The sequence below is a fragment of the Silurus meridionalis genome, chromosome 5 (genome assembly GCF_014805685.1).
Source record: "Silurus meridionalis isolate SWU-2019-XX chromosome 5, ASM1480568v1, whole genome shotgun sequence".
NCBI classification, from domain to species: Eukaryota; Metazoa; Chordata; class Actinopteri; order Siluriformes; family Siluridae; genus Silurus; species Silurus meridionalis.
Window position 1 is genome coordinate 26,111,650 of NC_060888.1, and position 27,696 is coordinate 26,139,345.

General features: G+C 41.8%; 2 protein-coding genes across 2 annotated transcripts; one reads left to right on the plus strand and one right to left on the minus strand.

The window, feature by feature from the left end:
- Positions 1 to 449: 449 nt before the first annotated feature.
- cnot1 (CCR4-NOT transcription complex, subunit 1) lies at positions 450 to 20,188 on the plus strand. The gene is given in 50 exon segments (XM_046849658.1): positions 450 to 631; positions 3,138 to 3,435; positions 4,663 to 4,770; positions 5,335 to 5,433; positions 5,518 to 5,586; positions 5,664 to 5,718; positions 5,901 to 5,984; positions 5,987 to 6,103; positions 6,189 to 6,357; positions 6,443 to 6,569; positions 6,647 to 6,757; positions 6,856 to 7,026; positions 7,202 to 7,329; positions 7,459 to 7,699; positions 7,854 to 7,973; positions 8,064 to 8,186; positions 8,305 to 8,456; positions 8,640 to 8,784; positions 8,884 to 9,085; positions 9,733 to 9,858; positions 10,208 to 10,332; positions 10,423 to 10,709; positions 10,802 to 10,880; positions 10,992 to 11,222; positions 11,809 to 11,949; positions 12,043 to 12,222; positions 12,320 to 12,436; positions 12,518 to 12,628; positions 12,977 to 13,054; positions 13,157 to 13,334; positions 13,416 to 13,550; positions 13,944 to 14,239; positions 14,342 to 14,482; positions 14,582 to 14,686; positions 14,779 to 14,898; positions 15,024 to 15,221; positions 15,311 to 15,453; positions 15,563 to 15,671; positions 15,810 to 15,979; positions 16,134 to 16,365; positions 16,512 to 16,760; positions 16,904 to 17,067; positions 17,233 to 17,350; positions 17,436 to 17,537; positions 17,619 to 17,792; positions 17,886 to 18,035; positions 18,121 to 18,301; positions 18,737 to 18,869; positions 18,959 to 19,093; positions 19,197 to 20,188. Coding segments are annotated over 49 exon segments (7,110 nt in total). The 5' UTR covers positions 450 to 631; positions 3,138 to 3,333; the 3' UTR covers positions 19,276 to 20,188.
- Positions 20,189 to 20,623: 435 nt separating this feature from the next.
- On the minus strand, positions 20,624 to 26,107 carry setd6 (SET domain containing 6, protein lysine methyltransferase). The gene is made up of 9 exons (XM_046849657.1): positions 25,918 to 26,107; positions 25,340 to 25,438; positions 24,765 to 24,909; positions 24,543 to 24,684; positions 23,750 to 23,944; positions 23,559 to 23,673; positions 23,270 to 23,450; positions 21,345 to 21,487; positions 20,624 to 21,006 (listed from the first exon to the last, which is right to left on the minus strand). The coding sequence occupies exons 1-9, from the start codon at positions 25,942 to 25,944 to the stop codon at positions 20,671 to 20,673; spliced, it is 1,383 nt and encodes a 460-aa protein (XP_046705613.1). The 5' UTR covers positions 25,945 to 26,107; the 3' UTR covers positions 20,624 to 20,670.
- Positions 26,108 to 27,696: the final 1,589 nt, after the last annotated feature.

Sequence of the window (27,696 nt, forward strand, 5' to 3'; positions counted from 1 at the left end):
ACCAAAGATTGAGATACACATGTGTACCAAGATGGTACAAAAGTCGAAAGTTAAACTTTTTGAAAATAATTATTGATATAGGGAACAATTCTGGTTTTTATTTATTTATTTATTTTTTTTTGTGGACTAGTTCGCAAAAGAGGGTTTTGTAAATAACTAAATTCTGCGGAAGTTTTAAGTTTCTAGATCTTACGGTTTAGTCTGCACGATCAGTTTTAGGGCGAAATAATAACAATAATAATAATTCTAATAATAATTATTATAATAATTCCTACAATTACAATAGAGTTTCTGCACTACGTTGCTTGAACCCCTGATGAAAATATTAGGAGGAGGAAGAGCGCGCGGGGGCGGGGCTTCGCACCGCGCGCCTCGTTCGATTGGTTGCCGTGTCACGGCGCTCGGGCGCGCGCTTAAGAGGACTGCCGCACTCGTGCACGCGCGAGCCTGTGACACGGACGCCATTTTATTTTTTTTGAGAACTTCAACAGAAGCGGGGGGGAAGAAAGCAACAACCCAGCTTTATTTTTTATAAAATATAATCTTGTACATCTATTTTTTTCTTTTTTTTTTGGAGACCAGAAACCTTGGAGAAAATGATAACCGACCCGTAATTGTGTATGACTCGGAGGTAATTTGTGTGCTCGAGCTTTCCGGGTCGCATTTGCAGCGCGTTACGGTTAAAACGTTGTTAGCTTTCTTTGCTAACGCTAGTTTTGCTAGCTGGCTAACTGGCTAGCTAGCCTTCTCGCGCGAGCCGCCTGGCTTCCTGTATAGCACAGTTTATCACCACACAACCGAAGTTAGCACTATATACAAACATATTCCTTTTAAAACACAGAGTCGCCTCTATAATAATGTGTTTTATGTTTAAAATCATTCTATAATGATTACTTGGTTATTCATTTATCTTTCGCTAGTCAGTCATGCAGGCCCAAAAATGCTAGCATGTTTAGATGACTAGCCAGACTATCATATATGTGTTTTTATTTACTTGTACATTTTATTCAGCTTACTGCTTAAGTCGTTGCCTTGGCATTTTTTAGTATTGAAATAAAATGTAAAAAAATTGACTAATGTTAGTATGTAGCTCAACAACCTGGCCTAGCTTGGACTAGCTGAAGCTGCTTGTAAGCAAGGTAAGCCGACTGAGCTAGGAGGCTAGGTCTGAACAATAGAATTCACTCCTGCTAGGTTTAATTCATTTCTTTTCCACTTAAAGCTGAAATTCCATGACATGTGTAAAACATGATTTCACAACCCCGAAATATCTATTTCCAAGCATATCAAAAGTGTTGGCTTGCGCATGAAGAGAGGTTTCAGGTCTGTGTGTTGTCACCATGGTTGTTCCTTGTCATCAGTCTTTTAAAAGTTACTGATTAACACATTTTGTTGTTTTCTCCCCACCCAATGCACGATTTTGGACAAACAGCTGTTTTTTTGGGGGATTCGGGATGCCTGAAAATCTTTCCTGGTGTATGTTGAGACCTATTCTGTTGGATTAGTTTATCTGGGGGAAGGTTGTGAAAGTCCTGTCTCCTCAGTGATCAGCATTCTGGACAGCATTAACACGAACGAAGGATGACTGAAATGGTGACGATCCAACAATGATATTAGAATAATTTCGACGAGAGGAAAACGTTTAACTGGTCGTGTTTTTTTTTTTTTTTTTTTCTTTCAAACTCAAAGCTTGCATGAAAGATTTTTCCAAAATGTATTATCCAAATACTTGGAGTATTAAAACGAAGGACTCCAAATCTGACCACAGCTTTAAACCTTTACTGCTAATGTTCATTTTTACTCATTTTGATGCTGCTATGGAAATCTCCATCGATGCTGGCGTAATGTTAAAGTAACAACAAGCAATCTGTCCCTCACATGGAAGTTTAGCGTTCTCTGAAACGATAACAAGTCTCGTACACACGGTAGTTACAACTTGAAAGCCTGCATAAAAAGTCCAGAGATCATTTTCGAAACTCTGATTTGTTGTTTTATTGCCGTCTGGATGCGAAGGTTTCGTCACGTGTGAAACTTTTACAGAAACTGTTTGACATGCTGTGGATAATCTAATCCATTCACAATAAAGCTCAAGTATACTGAGCAGTATTAGCAGGCACAGTTACCATTGAAAGGAAACCGTGCATGTTTCGGTGCTCACTTTGTTGCACCGTCCTCCTTTGCTCATTTTAACTAGTGTGAGATTCTATGTAATAGGTTTAGTGTTTTTTTTAAACTACATGAGCTCTGCATTACTGATATGGTGCTAAGATAATACTGAGATGACCTGATTACTGAGCCCAACGTCCTTCCAAGTTGTTTTTCTAACTTTGTGTAACAAGTTTCCGGTTGCGACGTCCAGTTTGTTGCTATAGATATCGTATAAAAACAGTCTGGTGTAGTATGATGGGGAAAACTTGCAGGATGACACAAACACACAGTAGTAAGAATGAGCAAAATAATACTCACAACCTCACTCCTTGTTTGTGGTTCAGCAGGATTGTTTTGGTCACGATTAATAACACAGGGCAGAGCATAGTAATTTTCTGTCATCGCAGGTTCTTCGTTTAAGAATCGAGGTGTAATCCGACACTCCGTGATCGGGTTATCATGCAGGTGAAGATTCTATTTAGATTTTTGGGAATTGTGCCAGACACCTGAAATTATATAACTTTTAGGAGCTTGTTGACAAATTATGGAAACTTAATTGGTGCAATTCAAGTTTTTATTGACCATTTTGTTTTGAATTCATGCAGGAGGAGCCCATGGCATCATTCACATGCAGGGAGGTTTTAAAGACGTGTTAAATTGTATCCAACTGTATTTATTTTGTAAAGACTTCAATGAAATTTTTATAGCCACATTTTATATTTGGGTGTATTAAAGGCAGTCAAGTTTTGCATTAAATTATTAAAACGAAACATCTGAATGTTGCGTGTGCTTTTTGTATGGTTTGTCACCACTTCTCATTTTCTAATATTAGCTTCAATGAACGATGATTTCTTAAACTTCACTTATTTTTCTGTAATGTCAAAAGATTTCAAAGAATTCAATGTAGCAGTTATGTTTTGTGCTATGTTTTCCTTAATTTTTTTACCACCTTCAAATTTTTTTCTTCTTCTTCCCTTTCGTTCGCCCAGATGTCAAACCCACACCTGTACTGAGGACCCGCACACCGAATCAAAACCCACCAAGACCGACTTTTCTGGAACACACGGACACTTTAGCACCGTTGGGGGGGGAGGGGAGCAGAAGTAACCCATCACTGAAGTGACTAAAGGGGAATAATGGTGATTTTGCGCCGGGCTCGGCCGCCTGCTTCCGCCCCGACCAGCAATGAATCTTGACTCGCTCTCGCTGGCTTTGTCTCAAATCAGCTACCTGGTGGACAATTTAACCAAGAAAAACTACAGAGCCAGCCAGCAAGAGATACAGCATGTGAGTTTTTTTTGTTTTTTTTTTTGTTTTTGAGCCTATTTGGCTTAATGCTTTTTTTCCAGCAAAAATCACATCAAAACTAATTTTCTTCATTTTAGTAGTTACCTGTGCTCCTCATTGTACCTCTCTACACATGCAGATATTTATATAAATATATATAAAAAAGAAAATCCCATCCAAACAAAGTCTTTGATGCTTCTCAGTTGTAAAGGGTTACCTTCTCTAGCCAAGCACTAGAAAATGCAAAATGTAGAGCATGGCACTTGGGTCTTACCCTGAATCTCAGTTCTCGTGCACTTTCTACCTCTGGAGAATTTAAGAGCATTTCCTTTACACTGCACCATTTTGCTGCTTTTGCACTAGAACGTAATGAAGTGAAATGTAATCACAAGCCACCTAAACAGCAGCTGTGTCCAAATGAGTCTTTATGCACAGTTATAACGCATGCATCACCAGGATAAGTGCACACAGGTCAGTGGTTGCGAAGCGTCTCTAAGGAAAACGAACACGCCATTGTTTCTAAACGCTTTGCGGTGTTTGTTCTCTGATCTCTACATAGAGGATGTTCCTGTAGTAACGAATGTTGGCGAGACTAAAGCCGTAGCTGAAACATCGCACGTAGGAGCACATTGTGTCCAAAACCAATAAGGAAATCGGATAGTTTTTCCTGATCCCTCCAGTATACATCTGTTTAAACGCTTTTATTAGAAATCTTCTCTATCTTCAGGACATCGTAGCTTGACTGTTCTTTTATAGACTGACTTGTAAGTGTAGTTTGGATTTAAATTGTTTAGATTATGGAGGCATGTGACTTCATTTTCTTTATTTAAATATAAAGTACGTTTCGCATCGCAGGCCAGTGTTTTAGGAAACGTTATTGTACAACGTGCATACTTGATGGACCAAAAACATTTACTGTGCAGTACAAATGAAACGAGCATAAATAAATAAAGCATAACACGACAGCATCTGCATCTAACAGGGTAATACGCAGGACATAACATAAAGTAAACATGTGCAAAGGTGTGCAGGCAACATGACTAACCGGTTACCAGCAAATAATCTGCTCCCTGTGCACTGCATAGAAACAGTCCATTTTAAAAGTCTAAAAACGCAAACCTTGAAGTTGGTCTCGATTCGTTCAGTGTAAGTCATATGCGGGATTATCAGTAAAATGAATTGTTAACAATGTCATGAACATGGGATGAGGAACATCTCTCTATTTAGATTGTGAATCGTCACGGCCCGGAGGCAGACAGACATCTTCTACGCTGTCTCTTTTCCCATGTGGATTTCAGTGGCGATGGTAAAAGCAGTGGCAAAGATTTCCACCAGGTAACGTGCTTTTTGGTGATCTCTTCCCCCAAACATTGTGATTATTTCAGCAAAGCTTATATTGAATATATTTGATTTTTCTTTTTTTTTGTATAGCAAAATGTTAGATCAGAATTCAGCCAATAGAAAAAGATGAATGAAAAAAATTTTAATGAGCTGCTGTAATTGGTCTAAATGTCATCAGCAGCTAGTGTAATGTTGCCAGGTATGGAAAAAACCCTCCTGAGCCATTTTAACCCTTGAGCAGCAGTTATTTGTATTTAATTTTATTTAAAGCTTGTTGCAAATCTTGCTTTGACGCATTGTCACCAAAATTGTGGTTGGCGTAAAAGTATTAAATCCTTTAGGTGTTTTATTTTGTGTTTAATATTAAAACACAAAAGTGGACTTTTTCCCCCTGTTTTTGCTTGCAGCTTGTTTGTACGTGCGTGTTGCGTGTAGTTCAAGTAGTTTGATTACCTTCTTTAAATTATTACACTAGGACAGAATACAATTGTCTTTAGTATTGGAACTTTCCTTCTTCAATCTCATGGTCTTGTCTGGTTGTGTTTTTATTTTTAATAGACACAATTTCTAATCCAGGAGTGTGTCTCCCTTATCACAAAGCCAAATTTTATTTCAACACTCTGCTACGCCATTGACAATCCTCTGCACTATCAGAAGGTAAATTTGACCCCACCCCTTGACTAATGGCTCCACTCCTGTGTCCCTGAGAACCGGTCACTAATTATTTTTTTTGTTTCTCAGAGTTTGAAGCCATCGCCACATTTGTTTGCTCAATTGAGTAAAGTTCTCAAACTAAGCAAGGTTCAGGAGGTAAGAAGCTTTTACTGGAGCTATAATTAATATAGACAGTTCCATTTGTAACTGGTCTCTGATCCGTTTCTTACCAGGTGATTTTTGGCCTCGCTCTTCTGAACTCGAGTAACTCAGACCTTCGTGGATTTGGTAAGTGTTCTGCAGTTTGGTTTGTTGTAGTAGACCATAGTTAAAGCTTTTAAACACTAAACACATTGTTAAATGTGCAGTATGTAGTATTTAGTAGGTAAGCAGTCATTAGTGGAGAAGAAAGCTTCAGTTTATCACAAAAGAAAGTAAAAAATAAATCACTTCCTCGTTGTGAATTGTAGCAGCTCAGTTCTTGAAGCAGAAGCTGCCTGACCTCCTGCGCTCATACGTGGACGCTGACCTTGGAGGGAGCCAGGAAGGTGGCTTCAGGACATTGCCATAGAGGCTCTGCACCTGCTGCTCTCACACCTTCTGTTTGGGCAGAAAGGCTCCAGCGGAGTCGGGCAAGAACAGATTGACGCCTTCCTCAAAACACTGTGCAGAGGTACTTTTCTTAAATTCAACATCCTGGCCTGGTCTTTTAAGATTTCTGCATTTTTGCTCTTTACTCAATCGGTGTTGGGTTTCAGATTTCCCGCAAGAGCGCTGCCCTGTGGTGCTTGCACCACTTCTGTACCCTGAGAAACGGGACATTCTCATGGACAGGATTTTACCAGACTCTGGAGAGTTAGCCAAGACCATGATGGAGAGTTCCCTTGCGGAGTTTATGCAAGAAGTTGGCTATGGCTTTTGTGCAAGGTACTTTGATTTAACTTCATTTTCAAGTCCACGTATTTGCTTTGCTTCATCACCGAAGGTGTAACGTGTTCGCTTTCCTGTTCAGTGTCGATGAATGTAGGAACATAATCCTGCAGTATGGAGTGCGTGAGGTGACTGCCAGCCATGTGGCCAGAGTGCTGGGCATGATGGCTCGCACTCACTCTGGCCTCTCTGATGGAATCGCACTACAGGTAGCTTCAAGCATCTTCAACACCGTGTTGTGTAGATCATGTTTTCAAACCTTACTAATTCCCTGTTCTCTCTGCAGTCCATCTCCGCACCGGGCAGCGGCATCTGGAGCGACGGGAAAGACAAAAGCGACAGCTCTCAACCACACACCTGGAATGTCGAAGTTCTGATTGATGTTGTTAAAGAACTTGTAAGTCCAGTTCACTCCTCTTTTGTCCAAACTGCTAATTATAATAACCTCTATTCTTCCTCTATAATGTAAAACCCTTTTTCTTTTGTTTTTTTCAGAACCCCAATCTCAATTTCAAAGAGGTCACCTACGAGCTGGACCATGCGGGCTTCATGATCCGGGACAGTAAAGGGCTGCAGATTGTTGTGTATGGTATTCAGAGAGGCCTGGGTATGGAGGTCTTCCCTGTGGACCTCATCTATAGACCATGGAAGCATGCAGAGGGACAGGTAAGGGATAAGTGGACTTTTTATGAAAATGTATTTAAGATTTTAGAAAAGTTTCTTTTAAGAATGTTTCGATCAGGTGCTATGACTTTTGTGTAGAAAAATTCATTTTATTTATTAAATTTTTTTATACATACCAGGCATTTCAATCTGTTAACGCCTATTTTTTTTTTTCCAGCTCTCCTTCATTCAACAATCCTTGATGAGTCCAGAGGTGTTCTGCTTTGCGGATTTCCCCTGTCACGCCGTTGTCATTGACATCCTCAAAGCTCCACCCGAGGACGACAACAGAGAGATAGCCACATGGTCTGTACCAGCAGATTAGAATGTATTTTACGTAAAAGTAAATAGTGCCCAAAGTGATGAGCGTTTTTTTGTTTCGTGTGTGAATTTGTCTAATGTACTCAACACTAAATGTTCTACGGGGTCTCGCAGGAAGAGCCTGGACCTGGTAGAGAGCCTGCTACGACTGTCCGAGTTGGGCCAGTACGAGCAGGTGAAGCAACTTTTCAGCTTCCCCATCAAGCACTGTCCGGACATGCTGGTGCTGGCACTGCTGCAGATCAGCACATCCTGGCACACACTGCGCCATGAGCTCATCTCGACGCTCATGCCCATCTTCCTGGGCAACCACCCCAACTCTGCCATCATCCTACATTACGCCTGGCACGGGCAGGTATGTTGTGATTTTATTTTGAAATTAAATTGGGATTTAAACTTTAGGATTATTTAATGTTGACGATTATCAGGGTTGAGATTTTTATTTTTTCTTCCATCTGATTTGTAGTAAGTTTTTTTTTTTTTTAATAAGGATACCTTTTGTTATTCAGGGCCAGTCGCCATCCATTCGGCAGCTCATCATGCACTCGATGGCAGAGTGGTACATGAGGGGGGAGCAGTACGACCAGGCCAAGCTCTCGCGCATCCTGGACGTAGCTCAGGACTTGAAGGTTCTGTCGTTGCTTTTTCATGCTCTTCTTTAAACCTTCATCTTCGGTAACCAGCAAGCTCACACTTTTTTGTTTTTTTTTGTGTTCCAGTCTCTATCGATGCTGCTAAATGGTACTCCGTTTGCCTTTGTTATTGACCTTGCTGCACTTGCCTCCCGCCGTGAATACCTCAAACTAGACAAATGGCTGACTGATAAAATCAGAGAGCATGGTGTAAGTGTGTGTGTGTGTGTGTGTGTGTGTGTGTGTGTGTGTGTGTGCGCATGCGCACTTAATAAATCCTATGAGATATTTCAGGCCTCCGAGATTAAAACCATTTTGTCTGTTATAGGAGCCGTTTATTCAGGCATGCGTAACTTTCTTGAAGAGACGCTGTCCCACCATCATGGGAGGACTGGCTCCGGAAAAAGACCAGCCCAAAAGTGCACAACTGCCTCCGGAAACCTTGGCGACGATGCTGGCCTGTCTGCAGTCCTGTGCAGGGTGAGAAATATGCCAACCAGATTATTTTTCTTCTCATGCTGTATGCACTCTATTCTGATAGTCTGGTAGTAGACTGATTTGGGACTTTTTTGAGCAAGTAGTACAGTAGAAGTTTTTTTAAAAAGGCGTGTGAGAGATGTATATTAAATGTTCTTTTTTTTTTTTTTTTTTTTCTTATCTCAGAAGTGTATCTCAAGAGCTGTCTGAGACAATCCTAACCATGGCGGCCAACTGTAGCAATGTAATGAACAAGCCACGCCAGCCTCCACCAGGAGTCATGCCAAAGGGCCGGGCACCCAGCACCAGCAGTCTGGATGCTATTTCCCCGGTAGGATTTTCCTGCCAGAATTTCAGCCTTGTATTGTAGGTAAAAAAAAAAGTTATAAATTTGCTCTTATGACTAAATGACTTCTCTTCTGTGATCCAGGTGGACCCTCTCACTGCAATGGGCTCTTTAAATCTGGGTGGCTCAGCCACTTCTCACACGCAGAACATGCAAGGCTTCCCCACACCTCTGAGCTCGGCCTTTAGCAACCCTCAGTCCCCTGCCAAGGCCTTCCCACCTCTGACCAATCCCAACCCCAGCACGGCCTTCGGGGGCATCAGCAGTCTCTCTTCGCAGCTCCCAGGTACAACTTCATAACGCTTATTTTAATCATTACACTGTTTCTAATATTTATACTTGAGAGCTGCATTATATTACATTCTTGCTCGTATAGCTCAATTTCAGCAGAAGTGCTTCTCAGGTTCTGTCGTGTTATGATTACGTGAGTGTGAACTGCCTGAATGGTGAAGGGAGTCGTTAAAAAGGAAAGGAAAAGAGATTCACCATGTGAATACAAAACCATGGGCTTAAGCCAGGATAAGTAAAAAGATTCCAAACTAGATACATGTTCAGCTTGTATCTGAATATCTTTTCCACACGCTAAAAGTGCACAAACTGGATATCATGGCGGGTTTAACAGGACTGTGAGTGTAGGGGCAGTTCGGTCAAGTTTCAGTGGTTGAACTGAACACTGTTAAACAGGTTATGTAATCTGGCTTACTTAAAAAAAAAAAAAAAAACAAAAAAAAAAAACGAATGTGTATAGGTGCAGTAGCCAACCAAATCACCACGCAATTAAATAATGAACAGATGCCAAGCCATTACTTTCCAGTCAATACTTTATTAATAGTTTAATACCTATTGCTGTGGTTCTGCATTGTTTGTCTAAATACTAGCCTTAAAAAAAGTTTCTCATTTGCTTGTGCCTAACAGGATTATTTGTTCACACAGGTCCGTTGAGTTCAGGCAGCTTAAGTGGCATTGGGTCAGGCTTGGGAATGCCAGCAGTGAGCAGTGACCCATTTGGTCCACGGAAGATGAGCACACCAGGGCTGAACCCGCCCACCTTCCAGCATTGTAGGTTAAAGAACTGTAAGTGGTAGTGAGACTGAGAGCCTGGTGCTTCAGCTGTGTTTCCTCTTAGAGAAAAACAAAAAACAAAAATCCAGTTTAAAATGTTGCCCTGTTTGGGATTAAAATCATACCGGACATAAAATGAAACACAGATCAGTCTACATTGCTGCTGTATTTTTCTTAGCAACCAGCTTGTTTATGTGCAAATCAAAATGTTTTCTTAGAAATGTACAAAGACGAGCTGTTTGCTAGGAATCAATTGCTTATATATGTTATCTGCTTAAATAGTGTTAACTGTTACTAATGGTCTAAATATCTTTGTGCTCCCTTTGTGCGCTCTTATTGCCACTAGCTGACCTCTCTCAGGTGTGGCCCGAGGCAAACCAGCACTTTACTAAAGAGATCGACGACGAGGCCAACAGCTATTTCCAGCGAATCTACAACCACCCCCCTCACCCCACCATGTCTGTGGATGAGGTGAGACAGCACCTTCTCACCAAAAGAAGCAAAAGCTTTCGTAGCAAAAACTTGAAGTATATTGAAATTTTTCTTACCTGCCTCTCTCAGGTGCTGGAGATGCTGCAGAGGTTTAAGGACTCGAACATCAAGCGGGAGCGGGAGGTGTTTAACTGCATGCTCCGCAATCTTTTTGAGGAGTACCGTTTCTTCCCTCAGTACCCAGATAAAGAGCTGCACATCACCGCGTGCCTGTTTGGGGGCATCATTGAAAAGGGCCTGGTTACTTACATGGCCCTTGGCCTCGCCCTGCGATATGTCCTGGAAGCATTGCGTAAACCCTATGGCTCCAAAATGTATTACTTCGGTATCGCTGCACTGGATCGGTTTAAGAACAGGTATGTTTGCGTTTTATTTTTTAGGGTAGGTGGAAATGGCACCCTGCAGTAGGTTTATTCAGTTTTTGATTGCTGTGATTCAATCTTTGTAGATTGAAGGACTACCCACAGTATTGTCAGCACTTGGCTTCTATAGGCCATTTTCTCCAGTTTCCTCACCATTTGCAGGAGGTAAACGGGTTTATTTTATTCACTCGACAATTATTCTATATTGCTGTGAAACTTTTAAAACAGTGAAATATATTGGTTGTTAATTCGTGTCAGTGTGCATCATCTGTGCAGTATATCGAGTACGGCCAGCAGTCTCGTGACCCTCCAGTGAAGATGCAAGGCTCCATTACCACACCAGGCAGCCTGGCTCTGGCTCAGGCCCAGGCCCAATCCCAGCCTCCTAAAGCTCCTCAGCCAGGCCAAGTCAGCACCCTGGTTACCACCACAACCACGACCACCACAGTCGCCAAAACTGCCACCATCACCAGGCCCACTGCAGTAGGTTTTAAGAAGGATATGCCAGTGAGTAGACTTTATCAGGATGTGTGCATTCAAGAACAAAGGCCTGGATTTTTTTTTTTTTTGGAAACATACATTTTTGTAATATTTAAGCAGTAAAGGAGAAATGCTAAGAATAAAACCCCAGCAAGGATTTTATTATTATTCTTTTTTTAATTATCCGCTTTTTTCTTTTTCACTAAACAAAAAATTGCCAAAAAGAATAAAAAAATGCAGCTGAGGTTTATTTATGCATCTCCTTCAAATCCGGCCTTTGAGCTATGCTTTGTGTTGGTGGATTAAAGAGCAGTGGCAACCCGAGGGTGCAAATTCGAAGGTTCAAACGATGAACAGTTTTTTTTTTACCTCAAGTGTTTTTTTGTAAAGCTGTTTTCTGTGAACCGAACCGCACAAACTTTTTCTTTTGATAGTCTTTTGATAAATCTCTGTATACTCTCTGTATACGTGTCATAAATGAATGATTTGTTCATTCAGAATTAGTTTTTTGAGAGTGGAGACTGGGAAGCGTATCAATGTCTCACCTAAACTGTGGTGACGGAAGACTAGTTTTAAGAAAATTAAGAGGAAAATGTTTGCTTTTGCTCCGCAGCCTTCAATAAACACCACGAACATCGACACACTACTAGTGGCTACAGACCAAACGGAAAGGATTGTGGAGCCTCCAGAGAACATTCAGGAAAAGATAGCGTTCATTTTTAACAACCTGTCCCAATCCAATATGACTCAAAAGGTAGAAATATTACCTTTTATTAAATTTTCATGTTGCGTTCTTTACTCCTTGTGGTGTGATGCAAGGTAAATCGGTGTGTATTTATCTGTATAGGTTGAAGAACTAAAGGAGACTGTGAAGGAGGAGTTTATGCCCTGGGTGTCTCAGTACCTCGTTATGAAGCGTGTCAGCATCGAGCCGAACTTTCACAGCCTTTACTCCAACTTTCTTGACACACTGAAGAATCCAGAGTTCGTTAAAATGGTTCTGAATGAAACCTACAGGAACATTAAGGTAATCTAAAGACCAAAACATGCTAACATTGATAGTTTGTATAGTATTAGCACAGTGCTTAATATATTGTCCTTTTTTTTTGGGTTGGGGGTTTTAGGTTCTCCTAACCTCTGATAAGGCAGCTGCTAATTTCTCTGATCGATCCCTGCTGAAGAACTTGGGCCACTGGCTTGGAATGATAACCCTGGCTAAGAACAAACCCATTCTATATACTGTGAGTTCTTCTTTTCTGTTAACATATTATGCCTTGTAAACGCATTATCGTTAACTTTGGTAACCTTGTGTTTCTCTGTAGGATTTGGAGTTGAAATCTCTCTTACTGGAGGCTTATGTTAAAGGCCAGCAAGAGCTGCTATATGTGGTCCCGTTTGTGGCAAAAGTCCTTGAGTCAAGTCTGCGTAGTGTGGTAATTTTCTTTAATTCTTTTCCCTCTGTTCCCAAAAAAAAAAGGGCGGGGGGGGGGGTATAAGGAATTGGGGGTGAATTGTAATAATAAGAAAATGTATCACACAACCTCGTATTTTCACTTTTTCTTTACTGACTCTTTTCTCCCTTTATTAACTTTTCCATAGAACTGCAACCAGAGAGACCTTCTGTAAAAATTTAATATTTTACAAATAAGCATGCGGTATCAAAACCAACTGACCAATCAGATTTGAGAATTCTATATCGCTGTTGGGTACATGCAAGAGAAGAGATGAGCTACTTTTTTTCTAGACAGATTGCTAACCCCAAAAAAATCTCTGGCTTGAAGGTTTTCAGACCGCAGAATCCCTGGACCATGGCCATCATGAACGTATTGGCTGAGCTACACCAGGAGCATGATCTGAAGGTTTGCGAAGACAATACGCCCAAGCGTTATGCTTTTATCTATTTATTTATTTTTTGTTAGTTCAGTCAAGTTAATAGTGTACATTTTCTGCTCTTACTCCAGTTAAACCTGAAGTTTGAGATCGAGGTGCTGTGTAAGAACTTGTCTCTGGACATTAATGACCTGAAACCTGGGAACCTGCTGAAAGACAAAGAGAAGCTGAAAAATCTGGAGGAGCAGCTCTCTGCACCAAAGAAGGAAACGAAGCCACCTGAAGAAATGCTGCCAGTTGTCACTTCAGGTAATTAGTACTTATGCTCACATAGTGTATGTAGTCTGGTTAAATTTTGTTATTAACTTTGTTGCCTTGGACTGTTCACAGCTGCTCCTTCAGCTCCTGCTTCCACTGCGACCACCACCACCACTGGGCCGCCCACACCACAGTTCAGCTACCATGACATCAATGTGTATGCACTAGCAGGCCTGGCCCCTCACATTAACATCAATGGCAATGTAAGTTAATTAGGGCCTAAGCTTACAGATCATTCATTGTTGGAGCCAAAGTTCTAGATTTGGGTCCTAATCACGTTGTAGATGCGCTGCAATATGGAAACGGTAGTCTTGGATTTTTAAATATATTAAAATTAAACTAATGCCACAATTTATACTAAGCTTTCAAAAACATCATTTGTAGTCATTGCCACGAAGTTTCACAGAGCCGGAAAGTACATATATATGGCAGGCAGAAATGACGCTGGGGTCAAAACATCCTGCAATATGCACAGTACAGGGACGTAAACATTTTCAGACGTTTCAGTGCGAACGATCAACATTTGTGAATTAGTGTAGATTTAAAGAGGTTCACCCTTGACTTGTGTTGAATCCTGCATGCTTTTCTCATCCTGAACAGATCCGCTGCTGCAGGCACACCCCCAGCTGAAGCAGTGCGTGAGGCAGGCGATCGAACGCGCCGTGCAGGAACTCGTTCACCCAGTAGTGGACCGCTCCATCAAGATCGCCATGACCACCTGTGAGCAGATCGTCAGAAAGGACTTTGCTCTGGATTCCGAGGAATCGCACATGCGCGTCGCCGCCCACCACATGATGCGCAATTTAACTGCTGGAATGGCCATGATCACCTGCAGAGAGCCACTTATTAATAACATCACCGCCAACCTGAAAAACACTTTCGCTGCTGCCCTCAGAGTATGCTTTATTTATTATTTATAACTGTACACGATCACAATATACTTTCGGTTGCACACCATTAGTGTATTTATTTATTTATTTTACCTGATTGTTGTGCAGGCACCGACGCCTCAGCAGAGGGAAATGATGGAGGAGGCAGCTAATCGCATCGCTCAGGATAACTGCGAGCTGGCATGCTGCTTCATTCAGAAGACTGCTGTGGAGAAAGCCGGACCCGAGATGGACAAGAGATTGGCCACTGTAAGACCTTGAGCTTAATGTGGTTAAAATTGTACTAGCCAATCAGTTTTGCATGCTGTAAAAACATAAAATTAAATATGGGCTGTTTGTTCACTGTAGGAGTTTGAGCTAAGGAAACATGCTCGCCAGGAGGGCCGGCGCTACTGTGATCCCATGGTGCTCACTTACCAAGCAGAGCGCATGCCAGAGCAGATCCGCCTCAAGGTTCCCCTTTATTTTAACTATTGCACTTCAGTTACATTATCAAGTTATGATAATGACTATCATATCTGATCAAACTTTCCTTCTCTCTGCAGGTGGGTGGTGTGGACCCTAAGCAGCTGGCTGTTTATGAGGAGTTTGCCCGCAATGTGCCAGGCTTCCTGCCCAGCAATGATCTTTCTCAGCCCACTGGATTTCTGGCCCAGCCTATGAAGGTGTGTATAAAATCAGTTAATTGCTGTATTAAATATGCTTGTCATGTTGCATAAAATAAGTGTGTGTGGGAGGGTATCGTGGTAAAGCTTTAAATCCTTCTCTCTCTCTCTCTCTCACATATCAGCAGCAGCAGACGTGGCCTACGGATGATATGGCTCACATCTACGATAAGTGCATCTCTGATCTAGAACAGCATCTGCATGCCATTCCTCCAGCTTTGGCCATGAACCCACAAGCCCAGACCCTGCGCAGCCTGCTGGAGGCTGTTGTGATGGCACGAAACTCTCGCGATGGCATCACCGCACTGGGCCTGCTGCAGAAAGTGAGTTAAGATTTGAAGCTTTTGATGCATGCCATGCCTATTAGTTACTCACCCTTTTTTTTTTTTCTTTTTTTTTTCTCTCTCTTCAGGCAGTTGAGGGTTTGTTGGATGCCACCAGTGGTGCAGATGCTGAATTGCTCCTGAGCTACAGAGAGTGCCACCTGCTGGTGCTAAAGGCTCTGCAGGACAGCCGTGCCTATGGGCCCCAATGGTGCAACAAGCAAATCACCAGGTTAGTTATGAACACACGAGCAGAACAGCAAGATCTCGCACTTTAGTGTAGAAAGAAATTGCGCCCCAACTAGCATTAGTGTAATTTGTAACCTGCCGACATGCTCCAGGTGCCTGATTGAGTGTCGTGATGAATACAAGTACAATGTGGAGGCAGTCGAGCTCTTGATCAGAAATCACCTAGTCAACATGCAGCAATATGATCTACACCTTGCACAGGTACGCTTCATTTATGCATCCCCGCCATATGTTTATTATTAGAACCTGTCCTAATTAATTAGGCCTGGATTGTGTTATTTTTTTTCCTGCATTACAAGAGGAGTGTTATACCTTTTAGCTGTTAATCTCTCTTTCCAGTCAATGGAGAACGGGCTGCATTACATGGCAGTAGCTTTTGCGATGCAGCTAGTGAAGCTGCTGCTGGTGGACGAGCGCAGCGTAAGCCACATCACTGAAGCGGACCTGTTCCACACTATCGAGACCCTGATGAGGACCTGTGCACACTCCAGAGCCAATGCACCTGAAGGGTTAGAACTTACTTTTATCATATTACAACTCATGAGTCTCTGTTCCTTGTTGCATCACTCGCCACACTCCATGTTTCATTAATTTGCTTAGTCATGCATTTTACATAGTTTTTACATAGTTTGAGAACTTAAGGCCTATATGGTTGTTTTCTAGCCTGCCCCAGCTGATGGATGTGGTTCGCTCCAATTATGAGGCCATGATCGACCGGCACCACGGAGGACCCAACTTCATGATGCACTCTGGGATCTCGCAAGCGTCAGAATATGATGATCCTCCGGGCCTGCGTGAGAAAGCGGAGTATCTGCTAAGAGAGTGGGTCAATTTGTACCATTCGGCTGCTGCTGGCAGGGACAGCACCAAAGCTTTCTCTGCATTTGTGGGCCAGGTAGAGCACCTAAATGGTTTAAATGTGCTAAATATATATATATTTATTTATATACTGTTTACCCCCACACCTTTTTAAATTTATTTAATTTATTTTTTATTTTTTTTATTTTTTAAATGCACTTACATTTTGACATCTATTTGCAGATGCACCAGCAAGGCATTCTGAAGACTGATGACCTCATCACTCGTTTCTTCCGGCTGTGCACGGAGATGTGTGTAGAAATCAGTTACCGTGCTCAGGCCGAGCAGCAGCACAACCCAGCCGCCAGTGCCGCCATCATTCGCGCCAAATGCTACCACAACCTGGATGCTTTCGTTCGCCTCATTGCCTTGCTTGTCAAGCACTCTGGAGAGGCCACAAACACAGTCACAAAGATAAACCTGTTAAACAAGGTGCGAGACAAAAGGTTAAAGTACATAACCAGCAATTGGATTTGGACTTACCAAATATTAATGCAGGTTATTTTGATAGAGATATTCTTTAAAGGATTGAAGACTTTGGTTTGATTGCCTTTTTGGTATGTGTGTGGGTGCAGGTTTTGGGCATTGTAGTTGGCGTGTTGATCCAGGATCATGACGTGAGGCAGGCAGATTTCCAACAGCTACCATACCATCGCATTTTCATCATGCTGCTGCTGGAACTTAATGCCCCTGAGCATGTCCTGGAGACCATCAACTTCCAGACCCTCACTGCTTTCTGGTAAGTTTTATATAAAATTGCCATTCTTTACTGTTCTAGATGTTAAACCCAAAGCACAGTTGTTAGCTTTGTCGTTTTTTGTCATAAGTTACTTCTCATATTCAAAACTGAAAAAAAAAAAAATGTTCTGGTTGTCTGCATTAAATTATTTCATTTTTAATAAAGCAACACCTTCCACATCTTGAGGCCAACTAAAGCACCTGGCTTTGTCTATGCCTGGCTGGAGCTCATCTCTCATCGAATCTTTATAGCCAGAATGCTGGCACACACCCCACAGCAGAAGGTAAGGCATTTTTCTGAATGTGCGAAACATGCCGTTTGTGCCATTTCAATTATGTTCCTAATCTGTTCCTCTTATCCTGGAGCAGGGATGGCCCATGTACGCTCAGCTGCTGATCGACTTGTTTAAGTTCCTGGCCCCTTTTCTGAGGAATGTCGAGCTTAATAAACCTATGCAAATCCTCTATAAGGTACAGTAATGCTCTTGATTACTCCCAGATAGTAGTATTTCCTGTACTTGGAGATCTACATGTTGCCGTTTGTAATTTTAGGGCACCTTGCGGGTTCTTCTGGTCCTGCTGCACGACTTCCCAGAGTTCCTCTGTGATTATCATTACGGCTTCTGCGATGTGATTCCACCCAACTGCATCCAGCTGAGAAATCTGATTCTGAGTGCCTTTCCCCGCAACATGAGGCTTCCGGACCCCTTCACCCCCAACCTCAAGGTAACACGATCATGTCCTCCTAGAGAAAAGAGTGAGGGATATAGTTTCACTCAGATGCTCTAGTAATAGTAATGAATTTTCCTCTTTAACCAGGTGGACATGCTGAGCGAGATCAACATCGCACCACGCATTCTCACCAACTTCACTGGCGTGATGCCGTCTCAGTTTAAGAAGGATCTGGACTCGTACCTGAAGACCCGCTCGCCTGTCACTTTCCTCTCAGAGCTGCGCAGCAACCTGCAGGTACCGGATCCTTCTCTGATCCTTCTCCTATACTTTAAAAAGAATATACAGCAAAGCGGATCATCCTGATTTGTGTTTGCTTCAGGTCTCCAATGAGCCAGGGAACCGTTACAACATCCAGCTGATCAACGCTCTGGTGCTGTACGTAGGCACGCAGGCCATCGCTCACATCCACAACAAGGGCAGCACACCTTCCATGAGCACCATCACCCACTCGGCGCACATGGACATCTTCCAGAATCTCGCAGTGGACCTGGACACTGAGGGTGAGACACATGCGTATGGAATTGGCAGCCTCTCTCATTTCCTACATATCACATTTAATCTAGTAGGCATCAGTTCAGGCATAATTGGTCAGATCAGGGGTTCAGTATCATATTATTTACAGGGTTCCTTTAAATGATTTCCATGTCTGGATTAGTATTGGGGTGTGAGGGGGGGACACCAAGTATTGAGAATGTTTTCATACTATTGCCCTAATTGGTTCTCTAAAATTATAAATGTAAGAATTTGTAAGACCGTCTTTTAAAAACGCCGTTTTCGTTTGCATTTGTTTTCAAACGTTTCCCAAAAGTTGCTCATCCACACTGAAACGTCTGAAAACGCTTTGGGTGTTTTCAAAAAGCTATGTTTTCGTTATGTCGCAGTCTCTGTGTGGACTGAAGGCCAAAACTGAGAATAATGTGCATTTCTTCACGCAGGTCGTTATTTGTTCCTGAACGCGATAGCCAATCAGCTGCGTTACCCAAACAGCCACACGCACTACTTCAGCTGCACCATGCTTTACCTGTTTGCTGAAGCCAACGCCGAGGCCATTCAGGAGCAGATCACTCGGTAAGAAACGCGAACGTGCATCTGGATTTCACATTTGTTTTTTTGTGGTTTTGAAAGTTGAGCATCTTGTGGCATGTTTTGATTTACAGGGTACTACTGGAAAGATTGATTGTGAACAGGCCACACCCTTGGGGACTCCTCATCACCTTCATCGAGCTGATCAAGAATCCAGCTTTTAAATTCTGGAGCCATGACTTTGTGCACTGTGCGCCGGAGATCGAGAAGTGAGCCTTTTTTTTTCTTTTCCTCCCTGGTGATTAAAGTGCTTTAGTGTGTGTGTGTGAGAGAGAGATGTGTGTTAACATAACTGTTAATCTCTTGCTGCAGGCTGTTCCAGTCTGTGGCTCAGTGCTGCATGGGGCAGAAACAGGCCCAACAGGTGATGGAGGGCACGGGTGCCACTTAGGCTGCAGGAACCGTCCTTCCTGAGCCCAGCAAGAGAAACGCCTCTCCAGTCTTCCCTTTAGCCCTCCACCTGACTCCCTGCTCCTTTCCATTCATCTCATCTCATCTCAGCCAGCACTGGACTACCTTCACCTTTAACAGGGACTGCCGCTCGCCCACGCTAAACTATTTAGGGATGATGATGTTAGCAAAACGGGGTGGGACTGTTAAACAGTCTGTACACGAACTTCAATGTAAATATTTAGATAAGGGACGAGCAGATATAGCGTTATGTTTTCCCTCTTGCTAGCCAAAGCTGAGCTCTGACAACAAGCATGTATACATGCTTCAATTTTTTTTCCCCGTTTCTGGTGCACTTTTTTTTTTCCCCTGCCTAATGCTTCCTTTTATTTCTCCCCCCCCTCACCTTCCAGATTTCATTTTTCGTTTGGAAGCCTAATTCTAAAGGTGTACACAGGCCGCCTACTTTTTTTTTTTCTTCTTCCAGATTTGTATTTTTTCCCGGATTTTTTGTTTAAAAGGGAGATCTATCTGTGTGGAGAGCCGACGGGGCTCGGCACACGCGCTGCTCTAGAGTGCAGCGGCGCTTTACGGAGTCACCGTTTGTTTTTGTTTTTTCTTTTTGCACCGATTTAAGACCGTGGGTAGGAGGTTCTCCCTGGCACTTGTAAAATTGTGGAAATATTCAGAAATTTGATGGTAATTTGAATCTTTACAGTTTGTACAAAGATCCAAATTGCAGAACACAAAGGAGGACCAATACAGCCCATTTTGTAAGGATTTTGAATGTTTTGTAAATGTATTGGTCCGTGTGTTGTATTTTGTAGTTATTTCTAGTTGCCTTTAGTTCTTGCTACTTATTTCCTGTATGTATGCATTCTGTAGTTGGCTGCATTAAACACTTGATCTGCAGACCGGTGAGTGATCCGCTTCTGTATTTTTCAGACTAATCTCAGTTCTACTGAATCTGAACTTTTTAGTATGCGGAAAAAAAAACGGAACAAAGGTTATAAAACAAGACTGACTTTATACACCGTTCAGGCATAACACTGACATTTCTAACATGAGCAGTGAAGTGAAGAACACTGATCTTTTAATCAGGGCACCTGTTAGTGGGTGGATTAAGTTGATGTTAGAAGCAGGAAAAATGGGCAAGTGCAAGAATTTCAGCGAGTTTGACAATTGTGACGTCTAGACGACTGGGTCAGAGCATCTCCAAAACTACAGCTCTTTTGGGATATTCCTGGTCTGCAGTGGTCAGATTCAAAAGTGCTCCAAGGAAGGATCAGTGGTAAACCGGTTGACGAACTGTAAAATGGGACGTTCAAAATGAAGAGAATCTCACACAGTGATTTTATTGCTGTTTAATTGGTGTTTGCTGTTGTACTACACAATGCTACACTGTCCCACTCTCGGTGAGCTGCTGAAGCTTTCGCATGATGCTTTTCTGGCCGAGCCGGACGTCCAACGCTCTTCTTTCTCGATGGCAGAGTTTAGCCAGAGCTTTTGGTTCCTCTATCACTCTTAGATCCGACTCCATGTCCTCACTGTACTGTTTTAGCGTGAGACCTGCAGCTGTGTTCAGGAGTCGCTTCCACTCTGGAACCATGGCAGGAATGCCCTCAAAACTCACAGCTTGGGCTGCTCTGGAATCCTCCTCATCACCTTCATCTTCCTCCCAGCCTTCGTTCTCCTGGAATTCTCTGAACTCCTCTTTGCTCATGGAGATCACCTGGATAGAGACAAAGTTGGTTTCACGGGGTTCCACTTCAATACCTGGAAATCTCCAGACTGTACATTTGCTCTAATGTTCATTGCTTTTGGTGCCAGGATACAAATTCTGTGTTGTAGCTGCATGGCCTGTGTGTCTACTGAAGTATACAGAGATTCAAACTACTGGGACCCTCTAGAAAGATGCCTGATTAATGTTCTGGCACCTTCAGTGTCTGTGAGAAGGTTTTTATGCTTGTACCAAGTTCTAATAACCAGCAGGTTAATAGGAAACACTATTCACTTTACCAGGCCAAGGCTAATGAAATAGATTGGCTTGAAATGGATCCTTCAAATTACCTTCAGCGTCATGTAAAGCTCTGTGTCAGTCAGTGAACCGTCCTTCCCAAACACGAAGACGCCCTTGTCCCTGACTACATCCATGTCCCCCAGCATTTTCCACTTCTGTGCCAGGAGACTCTGCTCAGCCTCATTTTTTGTTGCTTTGAAGGAAATAAACATCCTGTTTAATCAACAGTCAACCGCTAGTCGATTTAAATGATAACGATAGCTAGGTTGGCTCGTAGTTGCCAATAACCAAAGTTTTAAAAAGGTTTTTAAACATTTTATTAAACCACTAAATCATGAAATGACTAATTCCTTAAATAATAAAAAAACCCACTTCATATAAACATATGGTAGTGATTCGCCTCTAGAGGCTGCTCTCGTACCGCATAATGCAACCCGGAAAAACTATCGGGATTAATCGGCTGAACCGGTTGAGCCCTAGTTACAATATTCAGATTTAGGAAAATGGATTAGGGAGTATTGTGATGTTACTGGTTACTATGTCATTAATTTCCATAACATATCCCAAAGGTTTTTATTTCTCCGAGTCATCCTTATACACTCCCTGGAGAAGGTACAATTACCATTGGATAATTACTGCAGTGATTAATTTGTTTTAGGCGCAGCAAGTGATTTTTTTATCCTAAGTGACACTGAAGCTTTCCAATTTTCTCATTTTTCAACAATCATGTCTAAAGACATCTGTGGTCATGAAAAAAAAAAGGTTTCAGCAGGGTCAATTTGGTGAAAGGGCAGAAAACTACTAAAATTGTTTTTGAGGGGTCCAGTAGGTTAGTAAAACCTATAAGGATACTGATGAATCATCATTAAGAAATCAGAACTGATGTCTTTGTGTCTGCACAGCATGGAGGGTGAGGAATTTCAACTGTTCAAACAACATGAACTTTATGTGGGTGTAACCTGACATTCTCGAAAATCTGGATGGTTTGAGGAAAAACCCAACAATCTTACCAACATTAAATACCGACGCCAAAAATAATTGGTTTGGATCAGCGCTTAAACAAAAAAATACACCAAATAAATGACAGTTGGGGGGAAAAATTTCATTTTAACAATTGCTGGGATCAAGTTTATTTTTCTTTTTACATACGATGCTAAATAGGACACTCTGTACCAACACATTTTTATTATCGGTAGAAAAAAAAATCTTGTGTCAAAAAAAAATGTTTTGTTATCGAGATGAAACACTTTCCTTATGATCAGTAATTTTTTTTTTTTGTGTATTCGGCGTATTTGGCAGCCTGTTCTAGAAGCAGTGGCAGGCAAACGGTTATGGTTATAAAACCGTGGTGCTGCCTCTAGAACTCGCTCATGTCGAACACGACGGATCTTTATCCATGTCTTTAGACACCATTATCCAGAGTGGCTTAACATTTCCAGGGCCCTGGGATTTAAACTCACGAAGTTCAGATCCGAAGTCAGATGCCTGAACCACTAAGCTACCGCCTCCTCTTCATATCCTACATTAGTGCATCCATGTTTTTCCCAAATCAAACTCCATTCATCAGAGCCGACTCACAGGAACTTTGAGGATGGATTTGGACTGTAGTTAATGTCAACAGTCTGCTACATTGACTCAGGACTACAGTTTGCTTCTGATCACCATCACTGCACCTCAACATCGTTTATCTGTAATAAATGGACATTCGGTGCAACCCAGATGAGGATGTGTTTCCTCTTGAGTCTGGTTCCTCTCAAGGTTTCTTTCTTATGCCATCTCAGGGAGTTTTTCCTTCGCCACTGGCTCGTTCATCAGGGACAAACTTACACTTATAAAGAACATCTTTTATTCTTTATCACCACATTATCTGTGTAAAGCTGCTTTGAGACAATGTTCATTGTTAAAAGTGCAACACAAATAAAAATGAATTGAATTATATGTGTGTGTGTGTAAGAATGTTGCTGTGGACTTGCACCTTGTACAGCTGCGTTATACACCGTGGTCATTTGGACATCGGCCGTGTCGTTAGTGTTGCCCGGAAAAGGCTCTGTGAAGCCGTACATGTGCAGCAGCTGCCAGTTGGCCATCTGACCGTACGTGTTGAAGATCTCCTCACCTTTCCTGATTGGTCTCACCGAAACCATTTTCAAGCACTCCTATGGGAGAGGAGGAAAAAAATGAGAAAATAATCTCTTGGAAGAATTATCTGGACCCTTGTCGATTTAAGAGTTAATATAGAGCTGGAGTGTTTCGGATCAGATTACCGGCGTGTACTCTAAATTGGCATTGTGATCAGACACATGGTTGAGCATGTCCGCCATGGGCACCATCATCGGAGGGTTAGGATCTTCATCCTCGTCCTCGTCTGGCTCCTGAAAGCTGAGATGAGAAGAAATTAAAAGCTTGTCATCAGCCAAAGTGTCCTGCTGGGTACAGCGTCTCATCCCCGGCTCACCTGTAGGCCATGACGAAAGCTACGAGGCTCTGATAGAGCTCCAGGGTGTGGTTCTGAGGGTCCCACAGCTCCGGGTGCGAGCGCATGAAGGGCAAAACCGTGTCGTTATACTCCTTCTCGATGTTGGACAGGTCCGTGTCCACTGCCTCGGGGATACCCGTTCCTTTTAACAGCTTCTCCCGCTCCTCCTTTGACCTAAAACGGTCCCAACACCGACCATTATTCTCGCTACAATGCCACCAAGGGAACGACGTAACATTGTGAATTTGTCATAGGGGAATCTTTTAATATTTTAATTAGTTCTCAGATATTTTCAAATCTCTCTTTTTTTTTTTTAACACACATTTTCAGATTTATTTAATTTCTTTTTTTTAAACAGATTTGTCTTAGATTTTTCTCAGATCTGTCTCTCAGAGATACTCACAGATTTGCACATTTTCTTTTTCAGATTCATGTGCTTTTTTATCTCTCGATTTGAGCCCAACAAATAAAACAAGATACGATACAACAGGATATGATAAGATAAACCTTTATTTCTCCCACAGTGGGAAATTTCCACGTTACAGCAGGAAAAAATTGCAAATAAGCAGAGACTGAAAATAATAATAATAATAATAATAATAATAATAATAATATTAATAATCCCCTGGTAAAAGTAACGATACTAAAAACTAAAAGTAACGAAAAAAAAAGAAGAGGTTCATATGAACAGATATAAATTAAAATATATAAATAGACACAATTATTGGCACCGTTCACTTCATTTGCACAATAATGCTTCAAAGCTCTTTACCAGAACATGGGATGGTCCAGCTTTCTGAAATCAGGCCACAGACTCAAATAGGGCTTCCAGTGCGACTCGGCTGAGGTGTACTCGTACATCAGCGCCAGGAGGAGAGGAACCCAGCTGGACGGACTCTCCAAACAGCTCCTTCCTAAAAAAAAAAAAAAAAAAAAGTCACTAAGTACCTCAAGTAGAACCTCATGGATAAGTAGATTCGGACCAGCGATGTACCTTCTTCAAGGACCTTCTTCGTTCTGGAAGTTCCAGGATGTAAGAGAGCCAGTCTGGGAATGGAGAAGAGGATGTGACCTTTCTCAATGTCTTCTTTAGCGAGCATGCCATACCCTGCTGCTGTGCCTTGTTTACTGAGGAACACCTGCAGCAACAGAAGAGCTGTCAATTAACAATGTACCTTATCAATGACTCACAACTGTGAAAGAAATATACTTAAAATAAATTCATCATCCACTCCAGTCTTTACCATTTCATCTGATCACCATGTATACTGTTAGTTAATGTACTAATCTATCTATCTATCTATCTATCTATCTATCTATCTATCTATCTATCTATCATAGCGCTCTCCGTGCAGCACGCAGTCTCGCGTGTAAAAACAAACAGCGTCTGGTGTCAGTGATTCGCCTCTAGAGGTCGCTCTCACAATGACAGCAACAGACACAACCCAGAAAAACTATTGGTATGGATTTTTGCTGATAGCCGATTCCAGCAATCAACTATTGTGCCGATTAATTGCCAAAACCGATGAATCAGTCGACGTCTGTATGTATGTGAGATGTTTTGCTTACCTTATTGCTGAGGTTCAGGTTCACTTCAGTGCACCACTTCAGGAAGTTGTTTAGAGGATCATCCACACTGCAATCTGCATTAGAGCTTCCATCCTCCGTCTGCACAGCAAACATCATCACACGATCATCTCGCACCATTACAACCATCAGGCGCACCATTACAACCATCACACAATCATTAATTTCAAGCATTACAACCATCACGCACCACTACCAACATCACACTCACTACAATCATCACAATAATTATATAATTGTGATAATAACAATCACACACTCATCACACACAGTTACACAGACAATATTTGCACAATCCCAAACATTTAATGATTGTGATGATGATGTGTGTAATTGTACTGATGTGATGATGATGTGTGTAATTGTACTGATGTGATGATGATGTGTGTAATTGTACTGATGTGTGTAATTGTAATTGTGTAATTGTGATGACCATTACACAACACTACAATTATCAAATTATTAAAAAATACCTTTAACATTACAACCCACTTTAAAATGTTAAAACCCCGTGTGTGTGTGTGTGTGTGTGTGTGTGTGTGTGTGTGTGTGTGTTTTACCTTTCGTCTCTTTGCATCTGTCGCCATGTCTTTAGAATGAATAAATAAAGGCACAAAAACCTGAAGCACAATTTAAACTGAACCCGTGTTTCTGAACTGCATGTGGACTATTAAAAGTAATGTTTCCTGAAAGAGCAGATCCGTACTGCACTTTCTCTTCTACACGTGAGTTTGATGCGGTCGCGATTTATTGACGTCACGCAGCCTGCGTCTACTGGTTGCTTTGGCGCCATCTTCTGGTCGAGTTAGGGTATAACATCGCCTGGTTATATGAGTTCTACAGCAAAAATATGTTAAATACAGCCACTTATATTAATAGAAATCAATCATAATACGCTAGTCATTTTATGTTGTGAAAATCAGAACCTTGTTGTTCTTGTACATGCATCATTGTTTGTATATTTTCATCTTCTTCTTTCGGATGCTCCCAATAGGGGTCGCCACAGGGGATCATCAGCGGATCTTCATGCTTGTATATTTTCATATATTTTAAAATCTTTCAAAAAATCTATGCATCATAACAGACACATTTTACATTAAAATCACAATTTAATAAGTTGTTCACAGTCTTTTATTTTAATAGATTTGTAGTTTCATACATTTTATTTTTACATTAACACGAACATCAGCTTTAGGTTTGATAGAATCTGTAATGTGATTATTACGATATTTTTTATAACAAAAAATTATTTGTAATTCAACGGAATGAATGAGCGGCCCCCCTGCAGTACCGCCGCGGACCACTAGAGGTCGCGGACCCCCGGTTGAAGAGACATTTACATTTGCGGCATTTAGCAGACGCCCTTATCCAGAGCGACGTACAAAAGTGCTTTAAATCTCTAGTAATGAATAAATCTACACTGGTACGCCAGATTACAAACTTAATATAAATATAACCCTAGAATTCTACAAACTTGGAAATTGTTAATTTAAGTAATTCAAGAAAAGGTAGGTCTTCAGTCGTCACTTGAAGATAGTCAGGGACTCTGCTGCTCTCATTCCACCACTTTGGTGCCAGAACAGAGAAGAGCCTTGAAGTGTACTTACTTCTCAATCTGAGAGAAGGTGGTTCCAGACAAACCATATTAAGAGCACAAATCTTTTGCTCATAAATGGAGAGGGTCTAATGCTATTTCATGCATTCTGAGTTATTTGCACTGTTAAAGAGTTGGATTCTCATGCTAAACATGGCCAAAGTTTTAAAATGATGACTTGGACGTATGACGGAGTATTTCTGAGGTGTACTAAGGTAAACCTGCAGCAACAGCAGAGCAGTAATTAGTATCCAAAATGATATTTTTTGCTTAAGGAATCTGAAATAGACTATGAAGGACCCAGATAGGGCTTCCAATGTGACTCAGACATGGTGTCCTCATACATCAGCACCAGGAGGAGTAGAACCCAGAATCCTTGGAGAGTACCTTGGGGAGAACTTCACCCTCATGATTACTAGATTCAGTCCAGTGGTGATCTTGTTTAATGGACCTTCTCAGGTTTGGAGTTCCAGGATGTAAAAGAGCATGTCTGAGGGTAGAGAAGACGATGTGGCTTTCTACTATGTCTTAATTATCAAGCATGCTAGGTACATTCCAGGTACACTTGCAGCAGCAGAAGAGCTGTAATTAGTACCCAGAATGGTCTTTTTTGGTGAAATGAAGCAAGTTCCAGGATGGAACAGAGCGATTTTGTGGATGGAGAAGAAGACGTTGTCTTCCATCTTGCCATCGTCGAGTTCTTTACTGAAGTAAAGAAGGCACAGTACATGTTTAGTTCTGCAGC

Bases quoted from the DNA above. Each gene is read 5' to 3' on its own strand.
- setd6 (XM_046849657.1), bottom strand. From the start codon at position 25,944: ATGGCGACAGATGCAAAGAGACGAAAG. The intron at 23,674-23,749 runs GTGAGCCGGGGA...TTCTCATCTCAG, and splicing joins GCTTTCGTCATGGCCTACAG to CTTTCAGGAGCCAGACGAGG. The intron at 21,488-23,269 runs GTGCAAGTCCAC...TTTCCTTCAAAG, and splicing joins GTATAACGCAGCTGTACAAG to CAACAAAAAATGAGGCTGAG.